The sequence below is a fragment of the Thermobia domestica genome, chromosome 11 (assembly GCF_964235325.1).
Source record: "Thermobia domestica chromosome 11, izTheDome1.hap1.1, whole genome shotgun sequence".
Classification (NCBI taxonomy): domain Eukaryota; kingdom Metazoa; phylum Arthropoda; class Insecta; order Zygentoma; family Lepismatidae; genus Thermobia; species Thermobia domestica.
This window is the reverse complement of record NC_137464.1, coordinates 83,161,207-83,182,678: the sequence shown is the minus strand read 5'-3', so window position 1 is coordinate 83,182,678 and position 21,472 is coordinate 83,161,207. Positions and strand designations below refer to the sequence as shown.

The following is a 21,472-nucleotide window of genomic DNA, read 5'->3' as shown; positions in this document are numbered from 1 at the left end:
TAAACCATAAGGTTTTCATGGGATGCTCTAAGAAGGGAAATTTTGTTTTCTTACAATTTAAATAATAAACTCTGCTCGTTGCTGATTAAAATTGAAAATAATGATTTACTTAAAAATAAATCTGACAACTCCGTTCATATTTCATAAACACATGTAAATATTTAATTAATAACGCTGTAGTGTGGCAAATTTATTTCTTTTGAAAATTTCGTATATTCAATTTATAATATTGAAAGGAAATTAATTTATTGCAGTTTTTTTTTTTTTGGGGGGGGGGATTCGAAAATTGCAATTCAATTATATTCATATTTCATATTCAAAGTGTTAATGAAACTTTAGGAGATGATTACTCACTTCCAAATACGAAAACAGTTCATACGGGCACACGGAACAATCCAAAGCACGAACATAGATGCCACAATACGCGTTATTCCGAACAGGAGGAACCACGGAACTGGCATTCCTTACACTTCCGACTTCCTGCCGACACATTCTCTCATTATTCATGTCAAGCCTTCTGCCTATTTTGGATTCACGTTTAAGTTCGTGTATATCTGGGAATTATGCTCTGTGAGGAACTCCTTGAGTTGAGTTGAGTTCATTTTAGTTTAGTTCAGCAGCGAGGCTATATGAGACGTAGACCTACTGATTAACGTGGAATCCGAACCACATAAGAGGAACTCCTTGTTCACCAGGCATATTGTTAAAATATGCATTTTTGGATGGTGTATGTGTGACTTTCTTTATGCTGTGTTAGGCTAGCCAGCGTTTGAGGTTAGATATGAGCAAAATGCGCCTAAAAAGGGTGTTAAATATGAGCGTAGCAACTTTTGTAATGAAGTTGAGTCTTCCAACCAGAGAACAGCTTCCGATGTTTCACTCTACTCTTCTAATCAGATGAAGAGATCCACGTCTATGATGGACAGATGATAGATATCTTTGCAAGCTCACTAGTCTCCCAGTGAAGAGTGGAGAGAGGATGAAAAAGAATCATGCAGAACCCATGACTCTGACAGACCCTAAGGTACCAACTGTTCGCTAGCAAAGTAATAAAACATTTCTATTTCTTGAATCCTTTTGTGAGAATGCGTAAACTACACTCAATACGAAAGCGTAATAATTTTATTCACATGTCACAGACTTCTTCACATAAGAGTCCCATACTATTTCACTGATTTCCTTACGAATTTGCTTCGGCGATTTTCCTTAGTAGAACAAAAATTTGATGATAGCTCTGATCTCAATGTTCGTAAATTTGCTGATTGGGCACACATGATGACTTCGGAGGCCTGAAAAAACACAATAAGAATTTCGTTAGTAATATGAAAATTTGTATTTGTACATACAGAATTATGTCCTTTAAAACAGTACAATTTCATGATTGTACCTGCACTCTTCACTCTTTCTGGGTTGGGCTTCGAGCTTTTCAACTGCAGTCATATAATACCCTCTTGAGCAAGATATTATGGAAAAATAATATATATATATATATTTTAATAATTTATAGTTTTATTTATATTCTTGCATTTTATAAAAATACAAAATAGTTTTATATTGTAAAGAAATTTGTTTTATTTTACAGGGCTTGAAAAATCTTGCTTGGAAGTACTAGCCAGCCAAAAAATTTACTAGAAAGAGCATTTTACAGTCAGTGTTTATACTTGCCAAATGTAAAAAAGTACTAGCCACTGGCGAGCAGGCGAGTGGATTTTTCAAGCCCGATATATATAATTCTTGCTGCGTCATCTCCCCATGCTGGTGCATGGTTAAATGCGTTACCTTCTCCCCAATTAGGTCTTCACATGTCTAATGAAACCTTTCGAATCGCAGTAGCCCTAAGACTAGGTTCAACTGTTTGTGAGCCACATCGCTGTCCAGCTTGCGGGGATCAAGTTACCCAACGCGGCCTGCATGGCTTCTCATGCATGAAGAGCATAGGCAGAAACACCAGACATTCATCTGTTAATGACATCATTTTGCGAGCTCTCACGACGGCAGGAATTCCTTCGATTCGTGAACCGTCAGGCAGTTGTCGTTCCGATGGTAAACGACCTGATGGCATGACATTAATACCTTGGATGAGAGGCAAATCTCTAGTATGGGATTTTACATGTTCGGACACATTCGCCCATTCAAGCCTCCCATTGACCGTTGTGAATGCTGGAGAAGTTGCTAGACGTAGAGAGGCAGAAAAGGAAAGGAAATACAATAATCTCCTCGATAAATTTATATTTGCTTTAATAGCTATCGAGAGCAGTGGAGCATGGGGTTCTAGAAGCCTTGAGGTTCTTTTATTAGAGAGGTAGGCAGACGCATATCTATCGTTTCTGGAGATGTTCGTTCAGCATCCTTCTTATTCCAACGTATATCCATTGCGGTCCAACGTGGCAACGTTTCGTCAGTTCTTGGTACGTTGCCGCCTGGAAGGGAACTGGAGGAGGTGTTTCTTCTCTAGTACAACAGATACAAGCGAACAATAGAATAATAAAAATAATAGAATGTATATATTTATGTAGTTTTTCAACATTAAATGTTTATATATATATATATATATATATATATATATATATATATATATATATATATATATATATATATATATATATATATATATAATTGAGAACTTCAACTCCTGGAAGAAATTTCTGCGTACAACGCTATCAATTTTAATATGCCAAAAGCTCCATGTTCTGTACTAGTATACATTTAATAAGTAGTTCTAAAAGTTCTTCCCCATTTTGGGGTAACACTACATTCTTAACATAAAAAGTACTAGGCTGGGTGACTCAGTGTTAGAATGTTCCCTCTGGTGCGTGGGGTCCCTGGTTCGATCCTAGCTCTCATCAAGTGAATTTTTGTGGTGGACTAATACTGCGTGCGTAGATTTTCTCGTGGTTCTCTCGTTTCCTTCCACTTCCTTTATTCCACCATTTTAATCATCCATCTCATTATTACCGTCTCCTTTAGCCTCGGTACATAATCATTGGGCATTAAAGTAAAATAAAAATAAAATATATGAGAATTACTGGCTGGTCAGAATATTATACCAACAATGGAAAAAGCAATAGAAATTCGTTTAAATTATAAAATTTTGAATTTACTTTATTTGTTGTAGTAATTTAAAAATCTATTACCATGAATACAGTACTTTCTTTGTTAACAATATAGTGTTATCCTCAAAATGTGGACGTGAGGTGAGCTGATAATAATTTCTTTTCTCATTCTTTTTATATATAAATATTTTGCTGAATTCACTTGTAAAATTTACGATAAAGTGTTTAGAATTTGGTTTCTTGGAAGAAAAGAAATACGCTTGGGGATTTTAATAGACAATATTTTTCATAAATAATAATATATATGGGTAGCCTATGCACATTTACGACAGAATTTAAATTTAATCTTATTTTAAAGCTATATGCCTATGGAAGAATGAAAATTTACATATATTGGCGTAGACTATTTGATGAGAATTTGTATGCATGTTTTATATTAATATTGATTATTAGTGTTTTCAAATTCACAACTGTAATGCTTTAAAAATAGCAAATCATTTGTAATATATTCGCTACATATAGTGAAATTTGGCGGTTATTCTCATTTGAAAATGGATATCATTGTCCTAATCTAACAGTTGGGAACGTAAACATAAAGGCAGCTACAGCATGGATTAGGGTTGTAGGCCGCTATTTAGAAAAAAATAGGTGTAAAATCTAGTTATCATTAAAAAATTACATATTTCAGTGGCGAGTTAAAAATTACCTACACTTTCCTTTTTACAGTTTATTTACATGAAGCTAGGGTTATACTATGCACATCATTTTTCTACGTAATCTCCCTTCTTATCAATGGCACTTGGCCACGGTCAACGAGATTATGTATTCCTTCCAAATAAAAGGTTTTCGGTTGGTCGTGAAACAACTTTTACACTTTTTCACTTCTAAATCTGAGGCAAATCGGTGACCACACAAAGCATCCTTGAGTGGCCCAAACAAGTAAGTCAGATGGAGCTAGGTCTGGGCTGTAGGGGGGGGTGTTCCAATAACTCAAATTTCAGCTTGTTGATGGTTTCAATAGCCGTGACGGGATAATGAGCCGTGTGTAACCATGCATTGTCATGCAACAACAAAACTTCCTTCGACAACAAACCTCGGTGTTTGTTGCGAATTGCCGGCTTCAGGTTCTTTTCCAACATTTCACTATAACTCGTCTTTCCCTTTTCCATGAACTCTGCCATTATGAGCCCCTGTGAGTCCCGAAACAGTTAACATAATCTTTCCTGCGGATGGCTCAGTCTTGAATTTTTTCTTCGTCGGAAATCCAGGGTGTTTCTACTGCATACTCTGGTGCTTTGATTCTGGCTCATTATGATGAACCCATGTTTCATCGCCGGTGACTATTCTGCTTAAAAATACAAGCGTTGTTGAAGCGAGTGAGTAAGCGTTGACAGACCCTGCAGTAAGCTTTCTTCGTATCCACCGTGCACAGGCTTTATGAAAACCGAGCTCGTCGTGGATGATTTGATGGACAGAGCCATGACTGATATTCAAAGCAGATGCTACCTCATCGATAGTGATTCGCCTATTCGCCAGAACCATTTCTCGAGCTTGCTGAATGTTGTCATCTGTAGTGGAGGTTGGTGACTGTCCTGCTCCCTCTTCATGCGTTACACTTGTTCGACCACTTTTAAACTTCTCAAGCCACAAAAACAGTTTTACGTGATAGTGCACTTCTCCCATATTGCGATGATAGTCTGCGATGAATGTCTGACCCTTTGACACCCTCCGATCAGAAAAATTGGATCACTGCCCGTTGTTCCTCTTTGGTGCAAACTTCTAATGGAGCAGCCATGATATATCTACAACAAAAGAAAGAAAAATTAAGGAATTAAGATCACACTTTCACAGCATTACCACAACAGTATAACAATAAAATAGGCGAGGGCAGAAGACAAAGTGCGCAATGTAAGAAAAGTTACGACAAAAGTGTAGATAATTTTTTAGTCGCTCTCGTACGCAGAATTTTAACAAGAGGGATTCAAACACTCAAACTCGTCCTTTCACGACAAGCATGCTATATATATACACACACACACACACACACACACATATATATATATATATATATTAGGGATGGCCAATTCCGGAATTTTTACTTTCCGGAATCCGGAAAGTAAAATCGGAAAATTCCGGAATTCGGAAAAATTCCGGATTTCGGAAAAAATCCGGAATTCGAAAAAATTCCGGAATTTAGAAAAAATCCGGATTTCGGAAAAATTCCGGAATTCGGAAAAATTCCGGATTTCGGAAAAATTCCGGATTTCGGAAAAATTCCGGAATTCGGAAAAATTCCGGAATTTGGAAAAAATCCGGATTTCGGAAAAATTCCGGATTTCGGAAAAAATCCGGATTTCGGAAAAAATCCGGAATTCGAAAAAAATCCGGATTTCGGAAAAAATCCGGATTTCGGAAAAGTACCGGATTTCGGAAAAAATCCGGATTTCGGAAAAAATCCGGAATTCGGAAAAAATCCGGATTTCGGAAAAATTCCGGAATTCGGAAAAATTATTTTTTCTTTTTGTAATCCTAAGAATTTTGTTCAAACGCAAACGAACAAATTTCCTTTTTGTAATCCTAAGAATGTATGATGCAAATTAAGCTGAAACTTACATCCTAAAGTATACACTACTCAATCTTCCCATGGTTAATGAGATGTAGTCCAAAAGTACGATGTACTTTTAATATTTAATTTTTGTTTTACTGTGATATTGTCCAGAGGTAAGACATATATCACACTGAGATAAACAACTTGACATAATGAAGATGTTATCATACGTAGTTTTCCAGAAAATCGTGAGAAACTAATTTTTGTGAAGTTAAAATATGCGTCTCTTGTTGCCAGTGGGATGCAATTGATAACTTTTATGCTGGAATAGTCTTATTATTATTATTATTATTATTATTATTATTATTATTATTATTATTATTATTATTATTATTATTATCAATCGTTTATTCTATATATATATAAAAGAGAACGTACAAATCCTTTGTTCCCTCATCACGCTAATACGGCTGAACCAATTTCTTTTATTTTTGGGGGGTTATTAGGATTTGGACCCTAGATGGTTTTTATCATATCACTTTAATTTTTAATTACCAGTGTCTTGAGATAATTGACCATTCAAGTGTCCATAACGTACAAATCCTTTGTTAGATCATCATAGGTAAAAATAAACGTATTTATATGCAACCCGCATGACCGTGTCACTCGGCGGGTTAACATAAATGACAGGCGCTATAATGTTAACATTTACTGCAATCACTTGAAAGCGAAAAAGTAAAAATTATCTAAGTAACAAAGTTTATTGCGTTCCGGGGTGACCGCAGCGAAGCGGGGCGGGTTAACATAAATGACAGGCGATATAATGTTAACATTTAATGCAATCTTCTATGGTTTTTATCATATCACTTGAAAGCGAAAAAGTAAAAATTATCTAAGTAACAACGTTTATTGCGTTCCGGGGTGACCGCAGCGAAGCGGGGTGAACGCTGCTAGTGTACTGTAAAAGAAAAATGTGAACCGTTAAGTAGTAGATTTTATCTGTTGTTTTTTGATATCTTCTAACAGTAATAACAAACTGCTTGTAAATACGCAATGATTATCAAGGACAATGGCATATTAATGTAAGGACTACTCTGCAGACTAGCAATAAACAATAACAGATAAACAATAGTTGCAAAAAAAAAAAAAAAAGTAACTAACTTGGGCACGTCAGAATGTTCGCGAGAATATAGGGACGCATTGAGACTAGCAAAGAGCGTGCTATTATCATTACTCATAGGGCCGTACGATGGAGGCATTAATGTTAATGGCTCTAATGAGCACTTACTTGCTCTAACGGTTAACCTCATTTTTGAGATGATTCTTAGAAGGGGCGTGTTGGCATGCAGTTAGAAGACCTATATCCATTATTTAAAAAGCACACGTTATCTGTGGAGTACTAACGATTTGCGTCACTATCGAACACTAACGTAGCACTAGCGACGTTTAAAGTCGAAATTGGAGTCTGACATAAGTGGCTTGTCAACTTCACGGACATTATATTTTCCTTGACGAGAGAATTTTGCGCCCAGGAAATTTGCGCCCTACCACAAAAATAGGAAAAAATGCGCTCGCAATATATTTGCACTGGGATGTTTGCGCCCTACCCCAAAAAGAGGGGAAAATGCGCCGGCTATATATTTGCACTGGGATGTTAGCGCCCTACAATTCAACTTATTTTTGTATTGTGTAAAGTAACTTCCACTCACACTTGAACTAGGCTTGCCTATCATCGTCTCAGTGAGTTACTCCATCCGTTATAATATTCCGAACAAATGAAAAAAATACAATTTTAGTTCACTAAAGGGCAATCCATACAAATACAATTTTTCATTATACTACAAAATTTACAAAAAAGTATAAATGACTGATATATAATTATTAATATAATCAAAGAGTATAATTTAATCTACAAAAGGTTGTTTGGCTCTACCCAGATATCTCTGTTCACAATCCTTGCGAGTTGTTTGGCTTTTCAGGACACAAAATATAGAAAAGAAAATGTAAAGTGAATGTAAAATCAGTTCAGTAATATTATCAAGAAAACTATGTACAGTGTGTTTACTTGCTGGAATTCAAACACACAATTGCGTTCAGTTGTTCTTTCAGAAAAAAATGTTCCGGGGGGCACACTTAGTATTCCGGAGGGGGGTCACTGCTGGTACTATTCTATTTATTATTATATTATAGACGTATTATTTTGATCTCCTCCGAGGGGGCACTCTGAGAGCTCTGGGGAGGCCAGTGTTCCCCCAAAATCATCTCTGGAAGAAGCAGTGATTGCTTTGATCCGTTGTGTTCTTTTGGCTTATATTGAAGTTTATTCTCCCCTTATATAGCCACAATGAAAATAAATCACAAATGGCATGGTTGTGGGGGAGGATTGTTTATGCTGTAATGTCAGCCCCTCCGAGCAAATGCGTAAGCTCCAATAGGTTCTTTTATTTCGCAGGGCTCAACTTCCCGGTGGAGGTACATCGCAGGCGCAATTTTCCCTGTTCTTGAGGTAGGGCGCAAATTTCCCAGACGCAAAATTCTCGACACCGTTCGAATGACCTCGGAAAACTATATCTTTTTCAATACTTTTTTATATTCTTTTACTCGAGATTTCTTCATAGCTTCTAATTAAAATACTTACTAATATATCCTCATTTTATTGTCCTAACCAATCAATATGGGTATGTTGTCAGTAAAATATTTAGATTGATCGAGCCTCTGGTGTGTAACCACAGTATTTCATATCATCCCCCCATTTAGAAATCTTGGCTAAACGAACCAATATATGTTGCCAATAAAATAGTTTAGAATGATTGAGCCCCTGGTAAATAACCACAGTATTTCGTGACAGACCCCCTCCCCTTCCTATTACCATATTCTAGCTACATGCCTGACTCAGCTAATTCTCTACATTCTTTACCAAGCACACATTTTCTAAAGCGGAAAATGCTCTCTAAATACCTAAGCTCATTATTTTCAGCAGATGCACAAATTGGGTAACATTCTATCTACATGAATGTTATATATATGTCGATTACTGGAAACCGCTTCTCGCTATCTATTACCATATTTACTATATAATGATTAACGTTAAAACCGGAAATGGTTGATTTGTACCGCTTCCGGTTTGAATATTACATTCATCAGGGAACTCGATTCTTAACTATTGACTCTGTACATCATGGCCAAAATTGATTGGTAATCCATCAGATAGTTCTTGAGACTGTTTGCTTCACTGACGGACAGAATGAATATATGGCTATAGAGTTTTGATAAACTAAATTCGTTAATGAGTGATGATGGAACAAATATAAGAAAGGTAGGCCTTCCACCGGGAAAATTTTCGAACACAAAATTAGCCATCGAAAACTCTACCACTGAGTCATCAATCACCCGCTTATTAGTTTTATTAATTATTATATTAATATAAATTAATGAATGCCTGCTTATGTTAATTATTGAACAATTACATTGTACACTTCGTAAAGTCAAAAATTATAAATTTGTATTTACTGTACATACAGTGAGCGCAGAAAGTGTTCGTACACCTATGCTATTGAAACGAGAATGCCTGCGAAAAAGAAACAGAAAATTTAAGAAGTGTAATAACACACACAATGTGAATAATGAAAACTAAGCTTTATGAATGTATCAATAAAGAACCACAAAGACAAGTTTAATGGTCAGAAAGTAAATAAATTCCGTAGAAAGTGTATAGAGTAAACGCAAAAAGTGATCGTACACCTGACGTACGAATACGAAACAAAGATACCACAACTGGGGTTCACTAGTATTCACCTGAATATACACCTCTGTATAGCATGACGAGTAACAGAATGAGTTTAGTTGTGAATAGAAGTGAAAAAACTGCACGTTGGGCTGTCAAAGTGGGAAGCAACCGAATAGAAACAAATGAGGAGACAAGAAAAGTAATTATTAAATTGCATAAGAAGGGTAAGTCTTTGAGAAAGATAGCAAACCTTGCAGACAGGCCTCGTACAACAGTACAAACAATAATTGCGATGTATAATGTTTCTATCACTGTGCGAAAAAAAAAAAAAAAAAACTGGAAGACCAAGACTGTTGAGCGAACAAGATAAACGTTACATTATTAGGGAAAGAAAAAAGGTTCCAAAAAATAGTGCTGTGCAATTGGCAACGGATCTGGAAACACGCGGTGTTAAAGTATCAGCCAGTACAGTGCGGAATATTTCCAAGGTATCATGGTTGGATAGCCAGGAAAATGTTCTGGGTGAACAAGACAAATCGTATAAAGAGACTAAAGTTTGAAAAAGAGTATAAAGATAAGGGATCAGGCTTCTTTCTGGAATAGGGTCACATTTTCGGACGAAAGTAAATTTAACTTTATCGAGTCCAATGGGAGGCGTATTGTATGGCGCAAGGTGAATACAGAGATGAATCCTCAAAATCTCGTCCCTAAAGTAAGACACGGAGGAGGGTCCGTGCTCGTCTGGGGTTGTATGAGTGCCTCAGGGGTGGGTCGTCTCCACCTTATCGATGGAGTGATGATCCACAAAGTGTATATTAACATATTAAAGGAAAATCTCCATACTAGTGCGCAGAAGATGGTTCTTGAAAACAATTTATTGTTCAGCAAGACAACGACTCCAAACATACAGCGGAAAATACTCGATTGTGGCTACTCTATAATACCTTGAAACAGCTTCGCACACCTCCCCAATCCCCAGACATGAACCCCATAGAACATCTATGGTCTGTTCTGGAGACAACAATCAGAAGGCACAGCTTCTCTACTCAGGGCCGGCGCTAGCAATTTTGCCGCCTTGGGCGGTGCTTTCACATGCCGCCCCTTTAATCCGCAAACCTTATTTTGACAGATAACGTTCAAGTGTCATTTAAAAACATGTATAAAATGGAAAAGTAAACAAAAAAAAAAAAACTACCTTTCTGGAATGTTCACGTAATATTTAAACGACTCTATACTGACACAATATTCAGTATGCTCGATTTCGCTGTATATCTGTAATATAGAGCAGCGCATACAGAAAATAAAATTTTAAAAATATACTTTAATCATGACTAAGAATTTTAATTTTTAGGCTTATTTTATATCAAAAGGCGTTTTCAACAGAGTATGGAGCAAGAAGATAATACAGTAAATCAGATATTATGGTAAATGTAAGTGATTAGCTTAAGCCTTATAATGTACTAAAACACAATAGACATACATAAATTTAACATATCTTAATTGAAAGAAACTTTTCTTCCTTTGATATGAGCAAATTCCTTTATCACATCACGTAGTCCAATGTTTTAGCCAATTTGTGTTCTATTGATATCGTCGCTAGACCACTCAAGCGTGTTTCAGACATAGAAGAGTGTAGATAGTTTCTAATAAACTTAAGTTTCCAAAAACTTCTTTCTCCACTTGCCACTGTTACAGGCAAGATTAACAAAATTCTACGTGCAATACTAACATTGGGAGCAAAGTCATGTTCCTTAATTATTATTATTATTATTATTATTATTATTATTATTATTATTATTATTATTATTTTGTGAACTTTCACAGGCTTAATTATAGTGGATAACACTTTCAGTTTGTCTTTCAAATCACTGGGGTTAATATCTTTCAATTCTTCGTGTGTTAAAATGGTGGTAAGTTTAGTACACTTTTCAGACAAAAAGTTCAGGTGGTAGGCTATATCTTTACGATTACTTATATCGCAAAGAAAATTGAAATATTCGCTGTGATGTTTAAGTTGCTCAAATCTTTCTCTTAAAAGCTAACACAATCACTTCTAGAACTTTGTAATAAAAATCGATCTTGTATCTTGTTTGTGGATGTTTTCAGTAGCTTCATCCTCTGCCTCGTACTGAAACTGTCTCTTCTTTCGACTTCGAGCTTGCACTGTATTACGTATCAGTGGATCACCCGTATCTAATGCTGATGCCAAGTCCATCGTATCAACTAAGTAAGATTTAAACTTTGCATAATTTCTGCTCCTCTCAAAGTACCCAGATATATTTTCAAGAAATCCTACTGCATCCAACACATGAGAATCAATGCTTTAAAGTCATATCAGACAACGAGTGAGTAAAGGAAAGAAAAGTAACTCAGCTGGTTTGCTATACACAGAGCATCGTGGACGACCATTCTATCGGTTCTATTGTCATTACTTATTTGAAGTAAGGCATCATAAACTTCCTATATTTGATAACTGAGTCAGAGCATCAATTCGGCTCTCCCACCTTGTGGTGGATTATGATTTTAAAGTGAGACTACTAATATGTTCCTTTAGTATGGCCCAACGTTGAACTGACGCAGAAAAAAAAAAGTCATAAACTTTTTTTTAGCTATACAAAAAATGAAACATTTCTCAAGAAATAATACGCTGTACGATTTACTATATTCGGAATGAACAATTTGTAAATTGGTCAAAAACTCGCTATTAGAACCTAAATGTCTCTAGATGCTACCAGGGGCGAATCCAGGGGGGGGCGATCGGGCGATCTCCCCCCCCCCCAGAAGAGGAAACTTTTTTATTTTATATATAAATAAAATATATAGTTTATTTTTTGACGCTCTTAAAAGTAGCTCTAAGTAGCAGTATTACAACCCACCGCCCCCCAGAAGTCCGTCCTGGATCCGCCCCTGAATGCTACAGGCTAGAACGGCCTGTCTCAAGTGGGAGTGTACCTTTTGCATACTTGGAGCGGAGCGTTAGAACATTATTGAATAGAAAAAAATATAAAAAGACACCGTGATAATCTTATGCACTCTAGCTCAAAATCCTATCTACACTGCTGCAAGGGAAATATTGAACGAGATACCTGTGGCTAGTAGTTTGATAATTGAAAACGAGGAGGAATGCTCTGAATTTCCTGAGAGAGTATTTCTTGAATGTGAGTGAAGTAAGTTCAATTACATTCTCAGGTTAACACAATCTTATTTTTCCATGTGAGCCTATTACGAAGCATTATATTTTGATAGTATTCTTTTCTTTTTCAAATTTTGCCGCCCATTAGACTTGCCGCTCTGGGCGGTGGCACGGCTCGACCCTCTCTCGCGCCGGCCCTGTCTCTACTAAAGAAGGCCTAAGAAAAGCTATTCAAGAAGAATGGGACATAATCAGTCCCGAAGCTACAGAACTACGAACTACTACAGGTGAAATCAATGCCACGAAGACTACAATCATTAACGCACAGGGTAATCCCACAAAATATTAAATAACGTAATATACTTTATAAGCACTAATTCAAGCATAAGTGTACGGTGACATTTTGCGTTTACAAAAAAGGAATTCTCTCTTTTCTTCTGAACAAAACAGTGATTGTGTTTGTTTGGCCTTTCTCTTGTATTTGGTCTAGGAATTAATTCGTGCGGGTGGACAAGAGATGGCGCAACGAACGGAGCGTCCCACAGTTCCGTGTATCCACACATGTGTTGCAAACCCCTGTCATCGCGTATCGTTCGTAGTATAGGGCAGTGGATTAAAGCGTCAACAACACCAGTTTGTAGTTAAGTGAACATGGCGCAATTTGTGCCTGATAAAGTGTTTTTGCGGGGTGTCCTGCTGCATTACTTTAACATGCAGAAAAGTGCGACTGAAAGTCATCGTATTTTGGTGGAAGTGTATGGTGACCATGCTCTAGCTGAGCGAACGTGTCAGAAGTGGTTTGCACGGTTTAGAAGTGGTGATTTCGGCTTGGCAGACCAAGAGCGAGCTGGACAGCAAAAAAAAATTTCAAGACGAAGAATTGACAGCATTGCTCGAGCAGGATTCGTGTCAAACGCAGGAACAACTTGCAGCAGCATTAGGCGTTGATCAAACAACAGTCTCCAAACGCTTGAAAGCCATGGGAATGATTCAAAAGATGTCACATTGGGTTCCACATGAATTGAAAGACAGAGACGTTGAAAGACGAAAAACCATTTGCGAATTGCTGCTTCAACGACAGAGCAGAAAGGGGTTTCTGCATCGAATTATTACGGGTGATGAGAAGTGGATCCATTACGAGAACCCTAAACGAAAAAAGGCCTGGGTGAAACCAGGTGAACCAGGTCCATCACAACCAAAACGAGATATTCACTGTGCAAAGGTTATGCTGTGCATATGGTGGGATATGAAAGGTGTGGTGTACTATGAGCTGCTGCAACCGGGTGAAACTATGAATGGAGAACGTTATCGACGACAATTAATGCGTTTGAAGCAAGCTCTGGCCCGAACACGACCAGAATGGGAGAACAGACATAATAAACTTATTGTTCAACATGATAACGCTCGCCCACATGTCGCAAAACCGGTCAAAACCTATTTAGAAAATGTCGGATGGGAAGTTTTACCCCACCCGCCGTATTCACCAGACGTTGCTCCTTCGGACCACTACTTGTTCGATTGCATGAACAACGATTTGATTGGACAGCGGTTTACTTCTTCAGAAGATATCGAAACATGGGTCTCTGACTGGATCGCTTCCAAGGATGAGGACTTCTTTCGCCACGGAATCCGTACATTGCCTGACAGATGGGCGAAAGTGGTGGCTAGCGATGGACAATATTTTTCTTAAGGTATTTATGTATTTTGTGTTTGTACTACAGCTTCAATGTGTGCGTACCAACCGCACGAATTAATTCCTAGACCAAATATATAGAAATAAAATGTATGAATGTGTAGTCTTAATTCTGGTTATATATATATTTTCCACCTCCCGTTCTCATGCTAGCTGTTTTCAATATAAAGTATGCACGGTGTACGAACACTTTCTGCGCTCACTGTAGGTATGTTGACAATAAGCGAATGTTATTAGAATATTTGTTGAGATTTCTTTTCCTCCACTGCCTTTCGCCTGGTTACAAAGTAGTTTGCAGTGCTTTGGAGTAGCTGTAGGTGGGAACGCGATAATGTTTGTGATGGACTGTATCACACAAACGCTGGTTCGTTCTTTAATAATTCGGTTTAATAATATTGTTAATATTTCTTACAATTCCCTAGTTAAATAAAATGCACATTGAACACTACGATGTTGCAACTATAGGCTACGCGCTCACTCACACACTGCTGCTATACACAGTTTCAACAAGCACCTACCCTTTCTTCTTCTTCTTCTACAGCTAACAAGTTAAATTGAACAAACATTTTAAACAAAACTAAACAATTTAAATAAACAAGTTAGGACTAAACATAGCCCCCACCCTTGAACGATCTAGTTCAAGATACACACAAAAGATGAATTAGTGATATTTGAAAGAACTGTAAAAATTGAAACAATATGTAAATGGAAAAGTTCTGTTACTGTGAGTGGACCTGTGTGCTTGTTTCTTTGCGACACACGACAATTATTACTAAAGCGCTTACAATATGCAACAGTTCGCTCAAGTTTCACCAACGATGAACAATTGTCAATAATGGAGGTATCAACATGAACATGCATACAAACTATATGTTTTCTTTCCTCTTGGTTGACTAACCTTGAATCCACTGTATCTTCATTACACTCTGGGAGAATGGGGTTTTTGAGCCACTCTGGGCCTGAGAACCATAAGTGATGTACAAGTAAGGCAGAAGGTAATAAACTTCGAGAACCGCAGTCTGCTGGATTATTCTTTGAATCCACTTTGAGCCACTTCACTGATGGCAAAAGAGTTTGAATCTTTGCTACACGATTCGCGACAAACACTTTCCATCTGCTTGAATCCGAATTCAGCCACGATAACACAACAGTAGAGTCAGAATAGGCAATTACATCATGCACTTCCAAACGTAATGAATTTAATATGAGATTCATCATTTTAGCTAATAGCAAGGCACCACAGAGCTCTAATCGGGGCAAGGACACTTGTTTGATTGGAGCAACCTTCGTTTTTCCCATAACAATGTTCACACTCACTTGGCCGTCTTGAGATACAGACCTCATATACACCACTCCACAATAGGCTTTTTCGGAAGAATCACAGAATCCTATTAACTCTCTTCTCGTAGCTTGAGTGATAGTGATACACCTGTTGATTTTGATGTTTTTCAATAAAGAAAGCTCTGAGTAGTAATTCCTCCATGTCCTCAAAATCCATTCAGGAACTGGACTGTCCCATTCTAAATTTAATTTCCAAATTTCTTGCAATAATATTTTTGCAATAATAGTAGTTGGAGAAATCAAACCTAATGGATCGAACACCTTTGCACTTTCTGATAAAATGTTACGCTTAGTTACAACTGACTTAACTGACACAAGATTGACATTATACGAAAATGCATCATTTGATGGATGCCACAGAATTCCTAACGTTTTCACTGAATTACTACTATCAAAGTCTAAACTACTCGTCGCTTGTTTCAAATGAGAGGGTACGGAATCCAAAACGTTGGGACTGTTGGACGCCCATTTTCTCAGTTCAAAACCTCCTTTCTGCAATAATGCACTGAGTTGTTCTTGTAACTGATTTGCTTCACTAACTGAGTTGGCACCACTGATTAAGTCATCAACAAAAAAGTCTTGCATTACTACAGCTGCTGGAAGAGGAAATGATTCTTCTTCATATTTCGCTAATTGTTGCAAACTTTTCACCGCTAAATATGGTGCTGAAGCTGTACCATAAGTTACCGTTACAAGCCTGTAATCTTTGATCGGAAGATTAGGTTTTTCACGCCACACAATTCGCTGGAAGTCTCTATGTTCGGGTTGGATTCTCACCTGTCTATACATTTTCTCAATATCAGCAGTTAATGCCACATTATGTTGTCTAAAACGCACAAGTAATGGAATTAAGTCACACTGTAACCTAGGTCCGACAAGTAACTTATCATTCAATGACACATTAGATGAAGTTTTACAACTACCATCAAAAACTACTCTCAGTTTTGTTGTAGAACTGGAATCTTTCAACACTGCGTGATGAGGTAAATAACACACTTCACTATTTGGTTTCAGTATTTCACTTTCTGGAATAATCTCCATATGCCCAAGTACCTCATACTCGTGCGTAAAATCTACATATAATTGACGCATTTTAGGCCTCTTCTTCAAACGACTTTCTACTTGCTTAAGGCGTTTAATTGCCACTTCACGTGACTCACCAAGTCTTGCACTGTTGTCGCGAAACGGTAACTGCACATGAAACCTACCTGTCTCATCTCTTTGATGGGTCTTCTCGAAATAAATTTCACACTGCTTTTCTTCTGACGACATTATTTTTTGTGTAGGAATATCTTCCAATTCCCAAAATTGTTGCAAAATTCTTTCACTGTTGCACTGGATATGATATGTTGACGCTGTGAATTCTTTACGTCGCATTTCGTGGTCGCCAATAGAACCAAACAACACCCATCCTAATTTGGTATTCACTGCTACGGGAGAACCATTAACACCACTACACACACCCGCCAATAGCAATTGAGGGTAAATATCTGCACCCAATAACAGATCGATTCTGTCAGGAACATTAAAATTCGGATCTGCTAATGTTAACTTGTTAACGTGCGACCACTGCTTGCTTTTATGAATATACCGTTTTGGTAGCATACCTGTTACCTTTGGCAACACTAACGCTTCTATAGAAAATTCTGATTTAACATCATAACTTGATGTAAACACAATATTAACAACACCTTTTGCTCGAGCAACATTACTGGAACTCAGTCCCGAAACATGTACATAAACCGGCTGTTTTTGTAAACCGAGTCGTTGTATGCAGTTTTCTGACACAAAGCTTTTTTCACTGGCTGAATCTAACAAGGCTCTCACAGGTTGTAAATTACCATATGAATCCTTCACCATCACTACTGCAGTTTGTAATAACACTGCATGTTGCACATTAGTTTCACTTGAAAAATGAGTCCCCACTGAAACACCTGAGTTCTGTTTATTTGGAAAATGAAGTAAAGTATGATGACGTTTGCCACACTCACGACACGATGCTGATTTGCAACTGGATAGTTTATGATTAGATTGTAAACAATTAAAGCACAATGCTTTGTTTTTCACTAAAGAATGACGTTCGTCAACTGACAGCGAAAGAAAGTCATCACATTTATGCAAAGGATGATTTTTGCTTTTGCACTGGCAACACGAAAATTGAGCTGAAGCATGATGCGCTATTGTTGATTTTTTATTACTCTTGTTTGACTCATTGGGTGGGATTGATTTTGCATTGGAAGTGCTACTTGCTAATGCGCGACACCTATGATCTATGAATTTCACCAATTGGTCGAATGTTGGTAGTTCACTGTCTGACAATGAAAGTTCCCACTGTCTTTTTGTTTCACTGTCTAGCTTCTCTGTTATGTGAAATATAAGCAAAGGATCCCATTCGTTTACTTTTATGTCCAACACTGATAACGATCGCACACACTCAACACTTGTATCCAACAACCGACGCAACGCGCCAGCTGATTCTTGCTGCACTTGACCTTGACTTACAAACCGCCGCAAGATAGACGTGACTAATTCTCGTTTATTTTGATATCTTAAATTTAACAGGTCCCAAGCTTCTTTATAGTTATCGTCAGTTATTTGTATAGATTGAATAAGTGTTGCTGCTTCACCTTGCAGACTAGTTTTTAAGTACTGAAGTTTTTGTGCACCCGTTAATTTTTCATTATTATGCACTGCTGCGATAAACAAATCACGAAACGAAAGCCAATCATTTAAGTTCCCGCTAAAGCATGGCAACTGCAATTTTGGAAGTCGAATTTCTGTTGTGTTCTTTTGATTATTCTCATCACTAGAAGAAGCGTGAGATATTTTACCCTGCACTTCCACTAATTTCACGTTAAGCTTTGTAAGTCTATCTTCAATAGCAGCAAGCTCTTCTTCTTGCACCAAATAAATTTCTTCTTCGACACACAAGTTACTGGCTAGTAACAAAAGCTCATTTGTTTCACGTGACAGTTCACTCACTTTGTTTTCGTAGACCTGAACTACACTAATATCTTCCTGTTCTGTGATATTGTTTATGCAGTTTTCAGCACGAGTGACCTTTCCTTTTAAAACACGCTTTCGGGAATTGTAAGCTTCCATTGTCGCCCACACAGTTTTTTCTTTCTTGTTAACACACGAGTCTTAGCACGTAGGTCACATAAAACACATAAACACGTATTAACATCTGGGTAGGAGGACCAAATCTTTATGATGGACTGTATCACACAAACGCTGGTTCGTTCTTTAATAATTCGGTTTAATAATATTGTTAATATTTCTTACAATTCCCTAGTTAAATAAAATGCACATTGAACACTACGATGTTGCAACTATAGGCTACGCGCTCACTCACACACTGCTGCTATACACAGTTTCAACAAGCACCTACCCTTTCTTCTTCTTCTTCTACAGCTAACAAGTTAAATTGAACAAACATTTTAAACAAAACTAAACAATTTAAATAAACAAGTTAGGACTAAACAGTTTGAGACATACCGGCGACTTTTTTGTGTGTGAAAATAAGACCCTTATAAAACAGTAAATAACTGCAGTAGCAATTGTCTACGTAAGTGATAAAGACATATCCAACTACAAGAAACTAATACAGTATATATATTCATTATTGTGTTTCTCTTTTAACAGCTACTAGCTAGGGATGGCCAATTCCAGAATTTTTACTTTCCGGAATCCGGAAAGTAAAATCGGAAAAATTCCTGATTTCGGAAAAATTCCGGATTTTTTCCGAATGTCGGAATTTTTCCGAAATCCGGATTTTTTCCGAATTCCGGATTTTTTCTGAATTCCGGAATTTTTCCGAAATCCGGAATTTTTCCGAAATCCGGATTTTTTCCGAATGTCGGATTTTTTCCGAATTCCGGGTTTTTTCCGAATTCCGGAATTTTTCCGAATTCCGGAATTTTTCTGGATTCCGGAATTTTTCCGAATTCCGGATTTTTTCCGAAATCCGGAATTTTTCCGAAATCCGGAATTTTTCTGGATTCCGGATTTTTTCCGAAATCCGGAATTTTTCCGAAATCCGGATTTTTTCCGAATTCCGGATTTTTTCCGAATTCCGGAAAGTAAATTTTCCGATTCCGGAAAACAAAATTTCCGGAATCCGGATTCCGGAAAATTTTGGCCATCCCTAATATATATATATATATATATATATAGAGAGAGAGAGAGAGAGAGAGAGAGAGAGAGAGAGAGGGAGAGAGAGAGAGAGAGAGAGAGAGATGGCCAATTGACTAAAAAGTGCCTGCTGCAGCGATTTCGAAGCCGAATCCTCAGTACTCCTCGCCTGCCTTCGTTCTCTCGGGTTTCATGGTTTATCGCGACCAAAATTGGCCTGTATTCTTGACACTTGTTACGCAATAATTTGAACATTGTGTTGGTGGCACATGCGGTACTAACCGAAGATCTCACTGTATTTTCTTTAAGTTATGATCAAAACGACGATTGGAGGAATTATGAGCGTGGCTGCTATAATTTGATACATCCAGTTAACCAAACATGATTTTAAAATCGTCGCAATCGTTAAAGAATTGTTTAATACATCACTATAATAAATATATTTAAAGAGTATAATTTATACAAGGAGAGCATATTTTAGTTATATTTAAGGAATAATACCGTGAGAGGACGATCGACACAACATTCAGCTAGAGTATGGACAAGCGAATAGGAAACATGCTGTATGGGCAAATGTCACTATGCCTTGTTGATGTCGGAGTGCTCAATATATTAATGCACTGTACCAACTTCCACATTACTTTACAGGACTGTTAGACCAAGGAATTTGCCGAAGAAAAAAAAGTAAATGTTTAAACGCCGGCAGCTTCTTTGTGTACTGAAGTGGAGGGAAGTAACAGATGACTAACACACTTCCTTGCGCATAGTCGAACAAATGAGAAAATGTGCAACATTGCCAACATGCAGTCAGTAAATTATACATATGCACAGCTTATATAAACTACTACTTTTGTATGACTTCAAGTCAGTGTATCAGTTTACCCTGTTTATTGTACAAATTAATACTATGAAACCAAGTGATCAGTACATTTAAATGCGTTCCTTTCATTGGGATTATTTTTTCCAGGTAATGATGATGTCACAAAATGGAAAAAAATAGCTATTAAGAATTTCACGAAGACAGCTAATTTATCTCATACGAATAAGCTACAAAATAGCTACTTGTATTTAACATTTCCACAGTCTTTTCGAATTTATCCTTAAAAAAAAAAAAAAAAAAAAAAAAAAAAAAAAAAAAAAAAAAAGAGGATGCACTATGGCACAATGGTAGATTGCCCACTTTTGTTGTGCAGTGCCTCTTGGTCGATCAGAGGCCAAGTGAACTGTAAAGTCTGATAAACACAAGCAAAAGAAAGAGATACTCTATGGTTAAAAACATAATTTGTGTGAGTTTTCTAAGGGTTTTCCTATCTTCTTCCACCATTTGTGCATTTGTCATCCATTTCCTATAGGATCCTTAGAATGTTAAGCTTAATACCTGCATTTCATTTAATTTTCTGCTAAGTAGCTTAAGAAAAGTTAAAACACGCAGTAAATTCATGCTTGCATGTCTTATTAGACTTCCGAACTATATGTCTATACAACTCTCTAAGGTACGAAGAACTGTATAGAAGGATTATGTTGTCTGTTTCTTAGAGATATCAGAACAGAAACGATAGCAGACATTGAAAAATAATTGTAATATAGATTTAGCACCACAACAGTAGGCTTCATCTCTCCCATATCCCTCTATTGATACAAACAATGACCTTATCCTCTACTGGAAATAGAAGTGGCAGTTCTTCCGGTTTCAATATTGGATCCATCATAGTTTGAAACTTTATAGTAGTTTCGCAATGTTAAAATGAAATTAACTTGCTTCTTTAATACTAAGAGCTTTCTGTTGTGAAGTTCTAACGCCACATTTTATATATAAGAGAAGTAAAATCCGTTAGAACGATTT

The 21,472-nt window shown here is 37.1% G+C and overlaps 1 protein-coding gene across 1 annotated transcript; it reads right to left on the bottom strand.

Moving 5' to 3' along the window:
• Positions 1-1,206: 1,206 nt before the first annotated feature.
• Positions 1,207-18,597, bottom strand: LOC145665194 (uncharacterized). The gene is made up of 2 exons (XM_081732479.1): positions 14,940-18,597; positions 1,207-1,289 (listed from the first exon to the last, which is right to left on the bottom strand). Exons 1-2 carry the CDS (start codon positions 18,595-18,597, stop codon positions 1,207-1,209), a joined length of 3,741 nt encoding a protein of 1,246 aa, XP_081588605.1.
• Positions 18,598-21,472: the final 2,875 nt, after the last annotated feature.